At 43.4% G+C, this 15,245-nt stretch overlaps 1 protein-coding gene across 1 annotated transcript; it reads left to right on the top strand.

Annotated features, from left to right (window-relative positions):
* Positions 1 to 5,105: 5,105 nt before the first annotated feature.
* RAB5IF (RAB5 interacting factor) lies at positions 5,106 to 13,295 on the top strand. The gene is made up of 4 exons (XM_033153321.1): positions 5,106 to 5,270; positions 6,763 to 6,866; positions 11,170 to 11,299; positions 11,614 to 13,295. Exons 1-4 carry the CDS (start codon positions 5,139 to 5,141, stop codon positions 11,653 to 11,655), a joined length of 408 nt encoding a protein of 135 aa, XP_033009212.1. The 5' UTR covers positions 5,106 to 5,138; the 3' UTR covers positions 11,656 to 13,295.
* The last annotated feature ends 1,950 nt before the right edge of the window (positions 13,296 to 15,245 follow it).

Below are 15,245 nucleotides of genomic sequence, written 5' to 3'. Positions count from 1 at the left end.
CAGGCTTCACGGTGCCGGGAGCAGCAGATGGAGGGGATGGAGACGCAGCTTCCTTTATAAGGCTGCAAGCGACGCCAAGGACGCCCTTCTATGCTGGTTGGGTGCAGAAGTTTAAACAAAGCTATTAAAGAAACCTTTAAAAGCCATAAACTTCCTGGGCGCGGGAATCGTTGGCATTTTTTTTCTTTCCCCAACGCACAGCTTTTGCCTGCGCAGAATTGCAGCATTCCCTAGTTTTTCCTCGTACGAAATAAAAGCATGGACACATGAAAATCTCTTTCCCCCCCCCATCCCACTTTTGTTTCTCTTAATTAACAGATGTTTCCTCTTCCACTCTATCCCTCCCTCCGCAGTTAAAGCAAACACCAGTCTCGGGCCCGACCCCTTGTGGCGCAAGCTGGTATCGCAGCCGCCTCCGCCCAGCCGAGGGACGCTGAACTTTTATTTTCTTTTTTGGGGGGGGGGGGGTTTACAGGTAGGTAGCTGTGTTGGTCTGCCATAGTCAAAACAAGGTATTACTCAGAAGGGTGGTGGGAATACCCCTCCTCACCCTCTCACTATATATAAGGGTCTGGTGACTTCTGTTTCAGTGTATCTGAAGAAGTGTGCATGCACAGGAAAGCTCATACCAAGCACAGACTTAGTTGGTCTCTAAGGTGCTACTGGAAGGATTTTTTTATTTTTTATTTTGGTTTGGTTTTTTTGGTTGGGGGGGATTCACTTGCTAATCAACCATGCAGGAGCTCTGAAGAGGAGAAATCTATGACGCTGATGTTTTGCAGCACGCTTCTTGTTGCGGTATTTCCATCCATTGGGTACTTTTAAAATGTTGAAATTAGAGGCTGCCTTGCCCATGGTGCTCCTCCATTAAGAATTAGATTAAGAAGTCCCCTCTGGAGCAAGTTCAAGTCCATCTACCACAGCATCCTGTTCTCACAGGAGCCAACAAGATGCCTGTAGGAAGCCCTCAGGCAGGAGGACATGAGTGCAACAGCACTCTTCTTGCTTCTTGATTTTCAGCAAATGTGATTCAAGAGGCATGCCGCCTTCAGTACTGGAGGTGGAACCTGTTATCAGACCCTATCCAGAGCAACCAAAAGCAAATGTGCTTCATCATCCATAAGGCAAGCCCTTCAAATAGCTGAAGATGGCTTATCACATACTGCTTAATGATTTCTTTTCCAGATTAAAAATCATATGCAACTCCTTCAGCTTTTCCACGTAGGATTAGATATTCAGGTTCATCACCACCTTTGCTGACTTCCTCTGGGCACTTTGTCCAGGCAGCAATTCTGTAGCACTTTATCTGGGAGCAAATCCCACTGAACACAGCGGTGTTTACTTCTGCATGGGCATGCAGAGGAATTCACTGCAAGTAATAGGCCTGACCTGTCATGTTGTAGTGAGCAAGTTTGATGAAATACAATGCAAAGTGTTTTGGAAACAATAACTTCAAATCATTACATTTCCATAAAACCCAGACAGAACGCCTTTGCACTGAAATATTCTCATTTCTACACATGTATGTCAAGCTTTGTCAAATTGCCTTGAAATATGTTCAAAGCTGAAAGGTAAGTTTTTATTATTATTATTATTATTTTTACAACAAATAAATGGTAATTGCTTCCTAACCATTTCCTCAGGAATATATATTTGCAGGACTTCAAAATTCAGTAACCATTGTAACGGTGTGAGATCATAATAATAATTTTAACATTTATAGTACTGTCTACAACAGGGCTGGGCAAATATTGATTGGGATCTCCTGGCAGATTGCTAGATGATTTGTTGTAGATTGATGAAGAGTTCTGACTAGCAATTGTTTACAACAGCAGCAATAAGAAGATTTCCTCTTTTAGAATACTGTACCTGATTTACAGTAACTCGGATATAGACTTGTATGTCCCTTTACAAGTCAGTGTATGGCTCTTGCGGCAGATAAATGTCTTTGCCCCCAAACCAGCTTTTCCAATCTGTCTCCACCCACTGCCAATATTTTGCACCCAGTTCGTTTTGTGAATCTCAGGTTTCCAGTAAAAAGCAAAACAGATCCCCCAAGCCTGAAGTCTGCTCACACTTGCTTTGGAATATCCACATCACCACTTCACATACATTATCTACTCAATCTTTGCACCAACTCTGCACAGTAGGTTGGCATTATTAGCTTCATATTACAGAGAGGGAGCTGTGTCGGACAGGCTTGCACCACTTACAGTGCAATTGTATGCTCTTATATGGAGACGTAAGCCTCACTTAGTTCAGTGGGACTTACTCCCAGCTAAATGTGTATAGGTTTGCAGCCTTAGTGATTTTATGACTAATCAAATTTTAGGGATTTTAGCTTACCACTCACCCACTTAACTAGGGCTGCAGCATTTAGGTAGCATACTATCCTGGAGAAAACCCCACTGCATATGAGTGAATTTTACTTTTGGACAAAAATACGTGTTAGACAATTTGTTAGTTACTTGATTGGGGAAAACAATTGATCTATTTATTTAAAGAGCTTGTATATGTACTGCTTAAATACAATAGTCTCTAAGGGTTTACAAGAATACAATGCAAAAATTAAAAACCAGTTATTATTTACTCCTGGATGAATGGGGTTAGGATTGCAGTCTATTATTTCTTTACTTGCGTGGCTCTCTGAACCAGTGTGGCATAGTGGTTAGATTGTCAAGCTAGGACCTTGGGGACCAGAGTTGAAATCCCTGCTCATCCACGAAGTTCACTGGATGGCCTTGGGCCAGTTACCATGTCTCAACCTAACTCCTACCTCACAGGTTGTTGTGAGGGTAAAATGGAGAGCCGGGAAGAACTCCTTGAGCTCCTTGGAAGAAAGGTGGGATAGAAACGTAATAATAATAATAATAATAATTCAATTCCTGAATTGAGCCAGCAAAGCATTTTGCAATCAGAACTATGTTCTTGGCCATTATTCTAAACATATTCACGAAACACGCTTGAGATTGCACTGGTAGTAATATGTAGGAAGCTCGCAATGCTGGGCACAAAGTCAATAGATACAATGACCTGAAAGCACAATAAAGAACTACTGGTACATACTTCCAGAGGTATGTTCTGGAGGCTCCTGCCAAGTTGCCAGTATGATAGACAGGTACTCTCTCCTCTTTTGTTCTTACTCTTTACCAATTTGTGGTCCAGAAGGGGTTGTTTTTTTAAATTTAAGTAAGCCTACTGGAAAGTTTGGCTTTTATGCTTTACAGCTATGGTGATGTGTTTAATAGTTTTTGTTCTACTGCAGTGCAGTTTTAGGAGCCATATTCCCACTGTGAGAGCAATTGAGTTAAGCAAATAGTGTAAATTCCCCAGTGCCTTTTATCTTTCATGGCTGTATTTGTGATGCCATGGGAAAGAAGATCACAGGTCAAGGCAGAATGGTACCTCGGGTTGCAGACGCTTCAGGTTAGAGACTCCGCTAACCCAGAAATATTACCTCACGTTAAGAACTTTGCTTCAGGATGAGAACAGAAATCGGGCGGCGGCAGCGGGAGGCTCTATTAGCTAAAGTGGTACCTCAGGTTAAGAACAGTTTCAGGTTAAGAACAGACCTCCAGAACAAATTAAGTTCTTAACCTGAGGTACCACTGTACTATTTCTGGGTTAGCAGTCTGTAATGACTACCTATGTATAACTAGGGCTGGAGTAGGGCTTCCCTTTCTCAGAGCAGTATTACATGAGTTGAGTGTACACTCAAAAAGATCCTGTAGCCTTTCTGCAACAAGTGTACCTATATGACACGTTTCAAAATACCTGTTTGTGTCACTTTCAGCCTTGATAATTTGGGGTGTCTTCTTTAAAATTGTTGAAGAATCAAATGTTTATGAAGATGTTAGAACTGCTCAGCCTTTGTAACTCCTTTTTTATATAAAAAAATTGAAACAGAATACTGTACTGGAGACTTGGCACAATCCCATGTATATTTTGATGCTGGGGAAGACCTCTCCCCAACCTTGAGCTCTTTAGGTAGATGTTTAATCCTGTGACAGTGTTACAGTGCTTTTATGATGTTTTGGCTTTTAACTTATTTTAGTTTTTTGTATTTATATTTTATTTTTGGTGGGTTTTTTTGTTTTTTCTAAAATGGGATTTCTTGAGCAGACAAGCATAGGATTGTTGTACGTATTAAGTTACTATTTTGCAAACATTTCATACTTCGGGCCCAGTTCCAGTTCCCTTCTCTCGTCCTACCTGAGCCCAGTGTGCATTATCAAACATAAACCAGAACATTTGTGGTATAAAAAAGCTGCAGGATTTTAGTACGAAGTTATGGGAGATGCACTGATGGGAAACAAAGCTGTGTGGGCTCTTTACAGCTGCAAAGAGCACGGAAAGCAGGAATGCCCTATGGCCAACCTTCATGGCATCAGCATTGCAAGTCATAATGAATGCACAATTTTTACTTATTTAATTTTTTAAAAAGATGTCTGAAGCTTGGAAGAATATGTTCAAGGCCGTTCTGATTTTGCTCCAAACAGGTTCTGGTGGTTGTCAGGGCCAGCTGGCCCACCTCTAAGGCAAGGTGAGGCAACTGCCTCAGGCAAAAGGATCGACAGGGGTGGCAAATCTTCACTCCTCCTTTCTTCCCTGGCAGGGAGGAGAGCACCATTTTGTGGTTCACCTCTGGTGCCAAAATGTCCTGGGCTAGCCCGGCTGGTTGGGAAAGAATTAATAAAAGCACATTGTAACTCTCTCTCTCTCTCTCTCTTATATATAACAGGTAGCCCTGCTCCGCCCCTTTTTACAGTGTTACTCTACTCAGTTATTCCTGCACTGCAGCGGGTCGGACTAGATGACCCTCGGGGGTCCCCTTTCCAACCGTGCGATTCAGCAGCCACGTGCTCCTCCCTCCTCCAGTCGCCAGTCTGCGCTGCCTCCGCCGGCGGAGGCCACAAGCAGCCGCAATATGGCCCATCTCTATCGCCGTAGCGCGCTCCGGCCACGTGACCGGAGCCGCGTGGGCCCGCACTGGGCGACGCGATTGGTTGGGCGGCGGGCCGGCGCTCACGTGGACGCGCGGGGGGTGCCTTCCGTGCTGCGAGAGAGCGTGGAGTGTTGCGGGGGGAGGGCGGCCCGGTGGGGAGGGAGGGAGGCAGCGGCGGCGGCGGCAGAGGACGATGAGCGGCGGCCGGCGGAAGGAGGAGCCGACGTCGCACCCGCAGCAGCACCTGGTGGCCAACGGCGGCGGCGCCTTGAAGGGCTCGCTGTGGGGCAAAGCGCTGCGGAGCGACTCCGCCTGGGAGGACAAGGTGAGGCCTAGACCGGGCCGCGCTACCTCGGCGACGGGGAGCCTAGGCCCCGCGGGAGACCCTTGGCCGGAGCCTCGGCTGCGGCGACTCGAGGGGCACCTGCGGCGTCGGCTGCGCCAGTGGCGGGCAGAGCCTCCCGGGGTAGTAGTGGGACCTGCTCTGCTTCCTTCCTTACGGGACTCCCGAGGTCCGCCCACCGGAGCCGAATGGCTCCTGAGATTCGTGCTGAGTCCTTACTCCCCCAAACCCACGGCTGGTTACTCCCCCTCCCCCATCACCACCACCTGTCATTTCAGAAATACAATTTATCCAGAATATATATATATTCAAGTGGCTTTTCGGAGTAAATGTCACTACAAGGTGGCTTATAATGAACCCAGCGTGCAGAATAGTAAAAGCGTGGGGAGCCAAAGGCGCGTCTCTCCCTAGTTCTGATACTTGACTGTCAGGGCTCAAAGTCCGCGGTGGTTAAACAATTGGGAGTTGGAAGTCCTTTCCTGTCAATTTCAGATTGCTCTTGCGTTATTCTGTAGGACCCCCCCCCCCTCCCCGCCTGCTGGAGGCAGGCTGTGGAACTGGAAATACTTGATCTGGATTCTGGCTCTGCTGTTGCCTTGTAGGAAGTCCTCTGACAAACTACTTCAAAGTCAAAACAAAATCGAAAATTCTTTCTAGTAGCACCTTAGAGACCAACTGAGTTTGTTCCTGGTATGAGCTTTCGTGTGCATGCACACTTCTTCAGATACACTGGACTTCTGTTTCAGTGTATCTGAAGAAGTGTGCATGCACACAAAAGCTCATACCAGGAACAAACTCAGTTGGTCTCTAAGGTGCTACTAGAAAGAATTTTCGATTTTGTTTTGACTATGGCAGACCAACACGGCTACCCACCTGTTACTTCAAAGTCAGTGAGCTTTGACAGTATAGCACGCCTGGGAGCAAAACTCACTGAATTCTGTGGGGTGGTCTTTTAAATAAATAGGGTTGGGCAACACATATGAAAGTGTTTTAAATTCGACAGTGAGTAGCACCAGTGGTGTTAAATTTTTATCAACCCAAAACACTACTGTTTTTCCTCCAAAAGTAGGGTGCCTGGTAGTGTGACCTAACCAAGCTTTGGCTTTGGTTCTTCTATTGTCTTTTGATGCCTGTTGAATGGCTTATCTTCCTTCCTTTTATAAAAAATAGCATCATAGAACAGAACCAAGTATGAAATGCTCATTGGTTGGTAGTGTTTGACATTTACAGTGTTGGTCTTAGTGATTCAGTTCAGGATACTACTACTTCATGTTAGAATATTTCCTTAATACGTTAGAAGAAACTTGAGACTTAGCCTTTATTAAGTTGGAAGTACTGACAGTTATTTATTATCTCCATCTCATCTAGCCCAAAATGTATCTTCAGAGCTTCTTCTTTTTGTCCAAAGGGGCATTTTGTAAGATACATGAATTACAGATCCATATGAACTTTTATTTTTGTCTCTTCTCCACAGGATGAATTTCTAGATGTGATTTACTGGTTCCGGCAGATCATTGCTGTTATTTTGGGAGTGATCTGGGGCATTGTTCCATTGAAAGGATTTGTGGGCATAGCAATGTAAGTTTTTGTTTCTTCTTGTTTTTGTTTTTGTTATGTATTGAAAAAGTTGCCAAAAGAAGTTGGAAACAGCTGAAATGACAAGTTGGATAATTCTAAACCCTAGATCTGAAATTCATTTCCCATATACATTGCATTATAAATCGTTGTGAGTTGGCAACTCCCAGATGGTGAGCCTGCAAATTTTTTGCAGTGTATTTTGTGGGAAAATAGAGAATAATGTCTTTCTTTCACTGGATAGAGGGGGGAAAGGGGGGGAAGTTGGCCATAACATACCCAGAAATGTCTAGGAAAACAAGCGGGTTGTTTTTTTTAATATGTAGTGCTTTATGCAGTCAGTGTACAGTAACACTAGCAACTCAAGAGGCCTATATATATTTGGCATCTCTCATTCTCAAGAGACAATGGAATGCATCTCTGGGGGAAGTCAAACCACCAGAGAATCACGGTGCCTGCTGTGGCTATTCAACCGTCTTAGGGACTGCACTCTGAATTTCAGTTTTGTCCTTAGCCTTTACTTCTCCCAAAGATGCCCAAAGGCAGGTAGACCTTAATATAGTTGCTTTGATATTTTAAATGTTTCAGTTCTGTACATGAATAGCACCTAAAGATGTTTTTGTCAGTGAAGTTGGTAAGAATGTGCTGTATCATCTTAGCTGTGACAAAGGAATATAAAGTTAGTAAACAAAATACCATTTAAAGTTCTTGCACATGTCTTAGTCATCCATTTTTTGTAAACTCTGAGGTCTATGTTGGAGTGTGGGGAGAGAGTTTGGCGATTTCAGACTAGTGCTTGCTGTGGCCTTGCTTGCAAATTCATAACCACATTTAACTACAGGGCATTAGGATAGGAAATGTTAGGGAGAAAGATAATCCCTCTAAAATTGTGTGGGGAAATTCAGTTGCTTCATCAGCTTAGCTTAACTTGAATGACATTGTGGTGTAATTATTAGCATACTGATCTTAAAGAACCCAATATTTAAATCTCTGCTCAGTCATGAAGTTCATGTGAGCTGACTTTGAAGAGGACCTAGAAATTTCACCTGGCAAGATTGTTGACTAGAGCTGGCTATTTGCAACATCCGACTTGATTTTTGTACTGATTTCTGGTTTGTTTCTGAGCTCAGTTTAGAATTGCCAATTATTGCCTTTATCCGAGCTAGGATATATTGCTTGTTGGGTAGGCCTGCTTTCTCAGATCATCAGGAGGAGCCCCTGTTGTTTGTGCTCTTCCACCTGAAGTTCAGTTGGTGGGAATGTGTAATATTCTTTGTTGCCAAGCCTAGATTAGGGAACGCATTATCTGAGATATTTCAATCTCCTTGAATGATGTTTAAGGTCTCTGTCCCCCCACCCCTTGGAGGCCTTTGGCTTACTGGGTGTTTGACTTAGTTCCCCCCCCCCTTGATGCCATATCATAGAATTATAGATTTGGAAGGGACCCGAGGTTCATCTAGTCCGGGGGTCAGCAACCTGCGGCTCCGGAGCCGCATGCGGCTCTCTGACAGGTCTCCCGCGGCTCCGGCATGCCCCCTTTCAATGCCCTTTCAATAATAATTAAATGGTTATCGGCAAAAAAAGGGCCAAAAAAATCATGAATAATCCGCATCAACGTTGAACAGCTGGGCGGTCTTTCTCAGCCCTCTCGGGGTTCCCGAGGACAGACCCAAGATTGATGTCCACCTTGACCACTCCCAGAGAGAGGAAGCGACTTCTTCACACCAATAAGCGTGTGGGGAGGGCTGAGCTTTTACCACCTCGGCGTGCCGATTGGCAGGACAGATCGCCCGCCTTGGCGCATAGGCTCGGAGCCGGGGCCTTACCGCCGAGGTAGCCACTGAGGATGAAGGCGGGAGGCGGGCACGGGAGAGCGACGCTTCGTCCGGACAATGAGCCGCCGGGATGCCTGTTCCTGTTTGAGGGGAACGTGCCAATGAGGGTGGCGTTAGGGCGGGGAGAAGAAGGAGCTGGGCTTTGCGAGTTATCGAGAGAGAGAGAGAGAGAGAAAAGAGTCGGGATAATAAAGGCAGCGGGAGGTGGCGGCGGCGATTGGAGCAGCCCCTGTTCTGAGCAGCCCCTGTCGGGCGGAATCCTTTTCAAAGCGGCCGCGCGGAGGGTGGAGCAGGCGGGCCAGGCGTCGCCGTGACGGGAGGGCGGTGATGGTCGCCGACAGGATGAAGTAGAGCTGCTTTGGGGCGGCGGCAGCGAAAACGTCCGGGCTGCTTCTGAAACCTCCGCCAACCGGTGCTTCGCCAGCGCTCGCTGCGGGCGGTGTACATGCTCAACGACGGCCCCAAGGGCGGCTCGGGGACCCAGAGCCCCAAGGCCGGCGCGCTGCAGTGCCTGGCGCGATCCCCCCCTCAAACCTGTTTTTTGCTTTTTGGCTTTTTGCCTTGCTCTCCCACCCCCCTCTCTTTTTCTTCCTCCCCTCCTTTTTTAATCCAAGGGGAGAAATCCCATTTTTAAAACAAACAAACAAACGAAAAACAAACAAACACCCCCCACAGCTGCTGCAGCCACTCTATTTGAATTTTTATTATTACCCTTTTCTCCCTCTATCCCCCCTTTTTCTTTTCTCTTCCCCTTTTGTTTTTGTTTTCAAAAAAAGGAAAAAGAAGAAAAAGATTTTCCCCCTTTATTTTTATTTTTTAAACTACTACATATTTTTAATAGATATTCTCCCCACCCCACCCCCAATTTATATTTTTCCACCCCACTTTTCCATTCCCACCCCCCTTTTTCTTTCTTTATTAGGTCGCTTGCCAACCTATCTTAGAGGGGGAAGCCCTCTCTCCCACCCACCACACCCCCCCAAAACAACTTTGAGCTGAACCCCCCAAAACGGGGGTAGATCACTGCTGAAAGTAGATCACAGTTTCTTGGGAGTTGGCCACCCCTGGTATAAGACATGTAACTAGAATAAAAATTTAAAAAAACCAAGCAAATAATTGTAATAACTACTGTAATAAAGCACTGCTATAATTATATATAATTTCCCTAAAATTTTGGTTTCATTCGCCTTTCCGTGCTGAAATGTCACAACCTCAACGACCATGGCTTGCCCCCCCCCCCAGTTTTGATCCTGGGTACGCCCCTGAGTCAATGCAAAAAAGTAAGAACTTATTCTTGTTGTTTTTACTAATTATACTTTGCATTGGCTCCTATACGTTATTTATTATTATTGCATTAAGGTAAGAAACAATATATGCAGCGTTATATTTGTTTTAAATGTCGCAATGGTTTTGCGGCTCCCAGGTTTTTTTTTTCCTTTGGAAATGGGTCCAAGTGGCTCTTTGTGTCTTAAAGGTTGCAGACCCCTGATCTAGTCAAATGTCCTGCAATGCCAGAATCCTGTCCACAGTCATCTCTAGGTGGACTTGAACCACCCAGCGTTTGAAACTAGCCGTCCTTTTGCAGCTGGATGGAGATGTCCAAGCACCACCTTTGGTGCCTAGCATCTCCACCTGCCTGGCTGCAGTCAGCTGGTCTGCTGGGCACTGCGGCAGCAAAAGATGCACGTCTTTCACTGCTGCGCTACCCTGCAGACCAGCTGATTTGTGTGGCAGTGCAGCAGCACAAGATGTGTCTCTTTTTTTGCTGCTGGGTGAATCAGGTGGTCTGCTGGGTAGCGTGGCAGCATAAATTAAAATGAAATATGGCGCCTAGACATTTTGTTTTAGTGCCCACAACCCCAGGTCCCAGGAGCCACATGGCTCCTAGCTTTCCTATTCCAGTTTCTAACACTGATACTACCAACCTTCTCGTTAACAGCCAGACACAGTGACCCATTGCACCACCTGAGAATTTGTTTTTATCATTTGCTATCTTGTGTGTATATGAATGTTTTTTTTAAAAAAAAATATATATTAACTTTTTGGTGTTAGCCATCTTGAACCCTTCTGTTTGAGACAGAAAGGTGGCACAATTTTTTAAAATAAGATAAATATATTTTGTCAGCCATGTAAATTTAATATTAATATTGTAAATTTAGTACCCTAACAGAAGGGTTCAAGTATAGCAATATACTGTGTCCTCAGAGGTAGCCCTGCCTTGAAAAGGGCAGGGTAGAAGAAATTAATCTGACCAATGAACCACACACCACCAGAGAGCTGTCCTGCAAATGCTCTGTTGAAAGGAATGAGAGCTACATAAAAGCATAGTAGTGCTCTTCAGCATCTCCCATTAATTTCAATGCAGCTTGCAAAAGAAAACTTCCTGGTGGAGTGGGGCTGACACAGCTGATGTCTTTACATTGTGCAAGTTGAAAGTGATGGTTTCCAATATGCTTCTTTCTCCCTTCCAGATTCTGCCTGATAAACGCTGGCGTCCTGTACCTCTATTTTAGTAGCTTCCAGCAGATAGATGAAGAAGAGTATGGTGGAACTTGGGAACTAACGAAAGAAGGGTTCATGACATCTTTTGCATTGTTTTTGGTAATCTATGCTCCTTATTTGTTGATTGTTGGCCCTGAGCACATATTGTAAAACAAGAGACAGATCCCCATCCTAAGAAGCATAAATATATTTTACTAGATGAGAAGGAATCAGAGTGAGGGAACAAACAGTATAAATTACTTAAGAAAGCAATAATTTAAAATGGTACTGTACAGGTTATAGTACAGAGCTAATAGTAAAGCTTTTTATGACCTGTATTGTTTCAGTCTTATCCAAAAAGAGGAAAGCAAAATACTGAATCCAAACATCAGGTTCTTTGCTGCTGATATCATCTTGTTTGTACTTCCTTTCAGGTTGTCTGGATAATCTTCTACACTGCCATCCATTATGATTGATGAAGTCAGCCAAATCAGTTGTATTCATAAGTTGAATAATACTTTAAGAAGCAGCCTCTGATGAACTGGGGGGAGGTAAAATAAGCCCATTTTTATACCCGTGGTCCAAGGAGATGGGACAAGCCAAATGGCTTCTAAGAAGAGAAATTGAGCCTGTCTGATTATTTAAAGAAATGTTGCTTTTGCAGAACTTTTAAAAAAGCCATCACAATGTTTTGCAAACAATACAAGACTGTTCGACCTTTCAACCTTCTCTGTGATGTTGCCTGGTACAGTGACGGCAAACTTCTGTATTCTAAAAGGGTGACCTTATTAATTAATTGGTGTCCATTATCTTGCCCTCTCTGAATGAGATCGAATGAGTTTGTGACTTGTCTTCCGTTCGCTAGACGTATGTTTTTAAAACCATAAACATCATGAGGCATTTGGTTGGAGGCGAACTCTACAGAAATGATTACAAGAGCATAGAGTTTAATGGTTGTCCTTCCCTTGTTTTAAGAAAATTAAAGATCTGATCTGATAATTGATTGTATTAAGTATTAATGTCTTTAACTGGTTCATTCAGGGTTACTTAAATTTTGGTTGCTTAACAGTGTTATAACCAGAATCTTCAGATTATTTCCTAAAACTTTGTCATTAATTCCTTATGGAGCAAGTGCTGGATTTACCTGGCTTAATTGCTGAACTTTCACAAACAGTAACCATGGTTTAGGAACACAATAATGGTTCAGTTAACAAATTAATTTAGTTCTCAGAGCCTACCTCAGAGTTCAGTGGTCTAAATGCACAAAACAATTAAGACGTATTTCAGAACTCAGTTACTTCGAGATCATTCTAGGATTTTGAAGTTGAAACACAACACACGGAATAATTAAAGCAGCTAATATCCTGTACACAGAATTAACACTTTCAGGGTGGGAGTGGATTGATCTACTTCTACAATTTCAATTTTGGTGTTTCTGATTATTAAATAAAGGCATTAAATATAACCATATTGGTGGCTGTACATTAGATTAGGCCACTTACAATTTTTAACTGTACATCTTTTCTAAAATATGCACTACAGTCTCCATGGATATATTTAGGAAGTAGTCTCTTCTAGGACCAGACCTGTCTGTTCTCATCATAATCTCAGATGAATGGGTGGAGAGAAGAGCTTTGCACTAAGACTGCCTTATGGTGACAACCTGACTTGAGTCTTAACACACTGTGGATTAATTCCTAGTTCTTCTTAGTCTTCTGTTAAGCCCTCATTTTTGCATTTTTGACTTAGCAAGGTCACTTTCAATGTACTTTCCTTAAACTTCTCTTTTCCTCTTCGTTGGTTAGTTAGAATCCTGTCAAAAGAAATGAAAGCCTGAAGTACTGTATGTGCTGAGAGCCATGGCAGGTGCTGCTCTTGCAGGCTTCGTTGCCAACTCACAGCCTCTGCTTATCTGGTTTGTGGATTTAATCTCTCATTCGCCTCATCAACCAGAAGGAGTCACCTTTTCTCCTCAGAATTTTCATCTCTGCTGGGTTTAAAATTCCATTTCTCAATCAGCATCTGATTTTGTTTACTTACACTTTCAGTCACCTACCAAATACAGTACATCATTTTATAAATGAAAGCTCTCTAATAAATGTCACATGATTAAGAAGCTGGTATGGTGCTTTTTCATTTGTACTGGCATGCTCTTATTTCAGACAATGGTTTAAATATTGAGGGCTGACCTCCCTTAATACTTGCTTACTGGATTAAAAAGGATGACTAGTACTACTAGCCTATGTGATCTTAAAAAAAGGTTCTCATCACAGAGTGAAGTCCTCCTGCTTTCTCTGAAGTAATTTGTTGTTGTGCTATGAGTGTTTGGTCTTTTGCAGTGTGATTTCTCATGCCTGACTCCCACAATGCATTGATTTTGCATAAACACTTTGCATCAGATGCATACTGCCTGTGGCAGGCAGGCACTCTCAGTACATGTGTGATGCTGGGTTGGGAAGCATCCGGGCGATTTACCAACAGCCCTGCACCACTTGGCAAGCTACTTCTAAAACAGGGGTGGGGGATTTGTGGCCCTCTCTAATGTTGCAGTATAACTGCAATCATCCGTGATCATTGTCTGTGCTGGCTGGAGATGGTAGGACTTTGAGTCCAACATTATCTGGATGGCCACAGGTTCCTCATCTCTGCCCAAATGAAAACTTGGGGAGTTTCAGAAGCAGCCTTCAAGGCAACAAAAAGCAAAACTTTCATTTGCATATGTGAGCCTTTGTATCTCCCCGAAGTCGCTCACTAGAGTATCTTGTTTTATTTATAATTTACAGATCATGAGGGGATGATCATTTCTCTTGCTTTATGTTATGCACTATGTGTAATTCCATTGACTTTATTTCATACTGGTTGGGCCCTGAGGTTTCACAGTCAGGAAACAATAAATTGTTACTGGAAAATCATTCTTTTGTTGCCCTCAGAAATGTGGTGCCACAGTTTCATCTGTGCTTCAGTCTACTGAAATGGAATGACCAGCTTCAGCCCAGACTTTTGAAGATATCTATCTATGATAGGTACAGAGTCAGCTTGATGTGGATTTTACTCATTGGTGTGTTAAGAACATGATCTTTGATGCTGTGCCTGATTATTATTTTTCCAAATCAATGCCTGTTAATACAAATATGAACAGGAGACCAAACCAGCAACCGTTTCTAAAGTGTGTGAGACCAAGAACACTGAAGATAACACTTAATGGCTTAGCATTTTATCCAAATACATCCATGCTTTGTTTTAAGACTGCAATCTTATCATCTGTTAATGAAATTTGTTCAGAATATGTGAATATTTCTCTGTCAGCGCTGCTACAGGATGGTTAACCTAAGGGAAATCTCCTACCCCTATCTTCAGTAATCACTATATCCCAGCTTCCAGCTGCATATCCCAAGGGAGATTGCTTCCAGTTCTATTCCCACTGAGCAAATCCATCTTTGTCTTGGAAAAGAACATGGCTGTGTAAAATGAACTCTTACCAGAGGACAGGTTTGTCAAACCATCCTCCGTAGCACATCTGAACTCTTGAAGCTAGCACCCACCTTCCTGAGGACCAATCCTTGACTCTCACCTCTCCCACTCTTCCCACACTACCAGTCCAACTCATTCAATAAAAATGTAAATTTTTCTTCAGAAAAGAATATGGTTGGCAGGAATTAGAGGTGAAAGCAAAAGCTTTTGTTGCTACTCTAAAAGTAGCTGGTAGGGCTGTGTGGGAAGTTAGGTGTTTTCATTTCGTTATTTTATTTATAAACTACCCTTACAGTGACGGAGCCAAGACAACACAGTGCAAAAAGAATACTTAAAAAACAACATTTATATAAAAACTACAAAACAATAAGCTAAAACAGCAGGATCTAAAGTCACATGCAGGGTGCTGTACAGGAAAGGTCTCGGGGTGGGAGATGGGTCATGGGTCATGGTTGCAAATGAACTGGCCTTGGGCACCTCTAGATTGTCAGTATTTTGCAGGTGGGATTCAAGCAATTAAGGCGCTCTTGTCACTACTGTAGCAAATCCACTTTTAAAAGGGGGGTTTTACAGTCAGGAAGGTGGTGAGAAAATG

The sequence above is a fragment of the Lacerta agilis genome, chromosome 6 (genome assembly GCF_009819535.1).
Source record: "Lacerta agilis isolate rLacAgi1 chromosome 6, rLacAgi1.pri, whole genome shotgun sequence".
Taxonomy (NCBI): domain Eukaryota; kingdom Metazoa; phylum Chordata; class Lepidosauria; order Squamata; family Lacertidae; genus Lacerta; species Lacerta agilis.
Note: the sequence above shows the minus strand (reverse complement) of the source record. Positions and strands in the feature narration are given on the sequence as shown.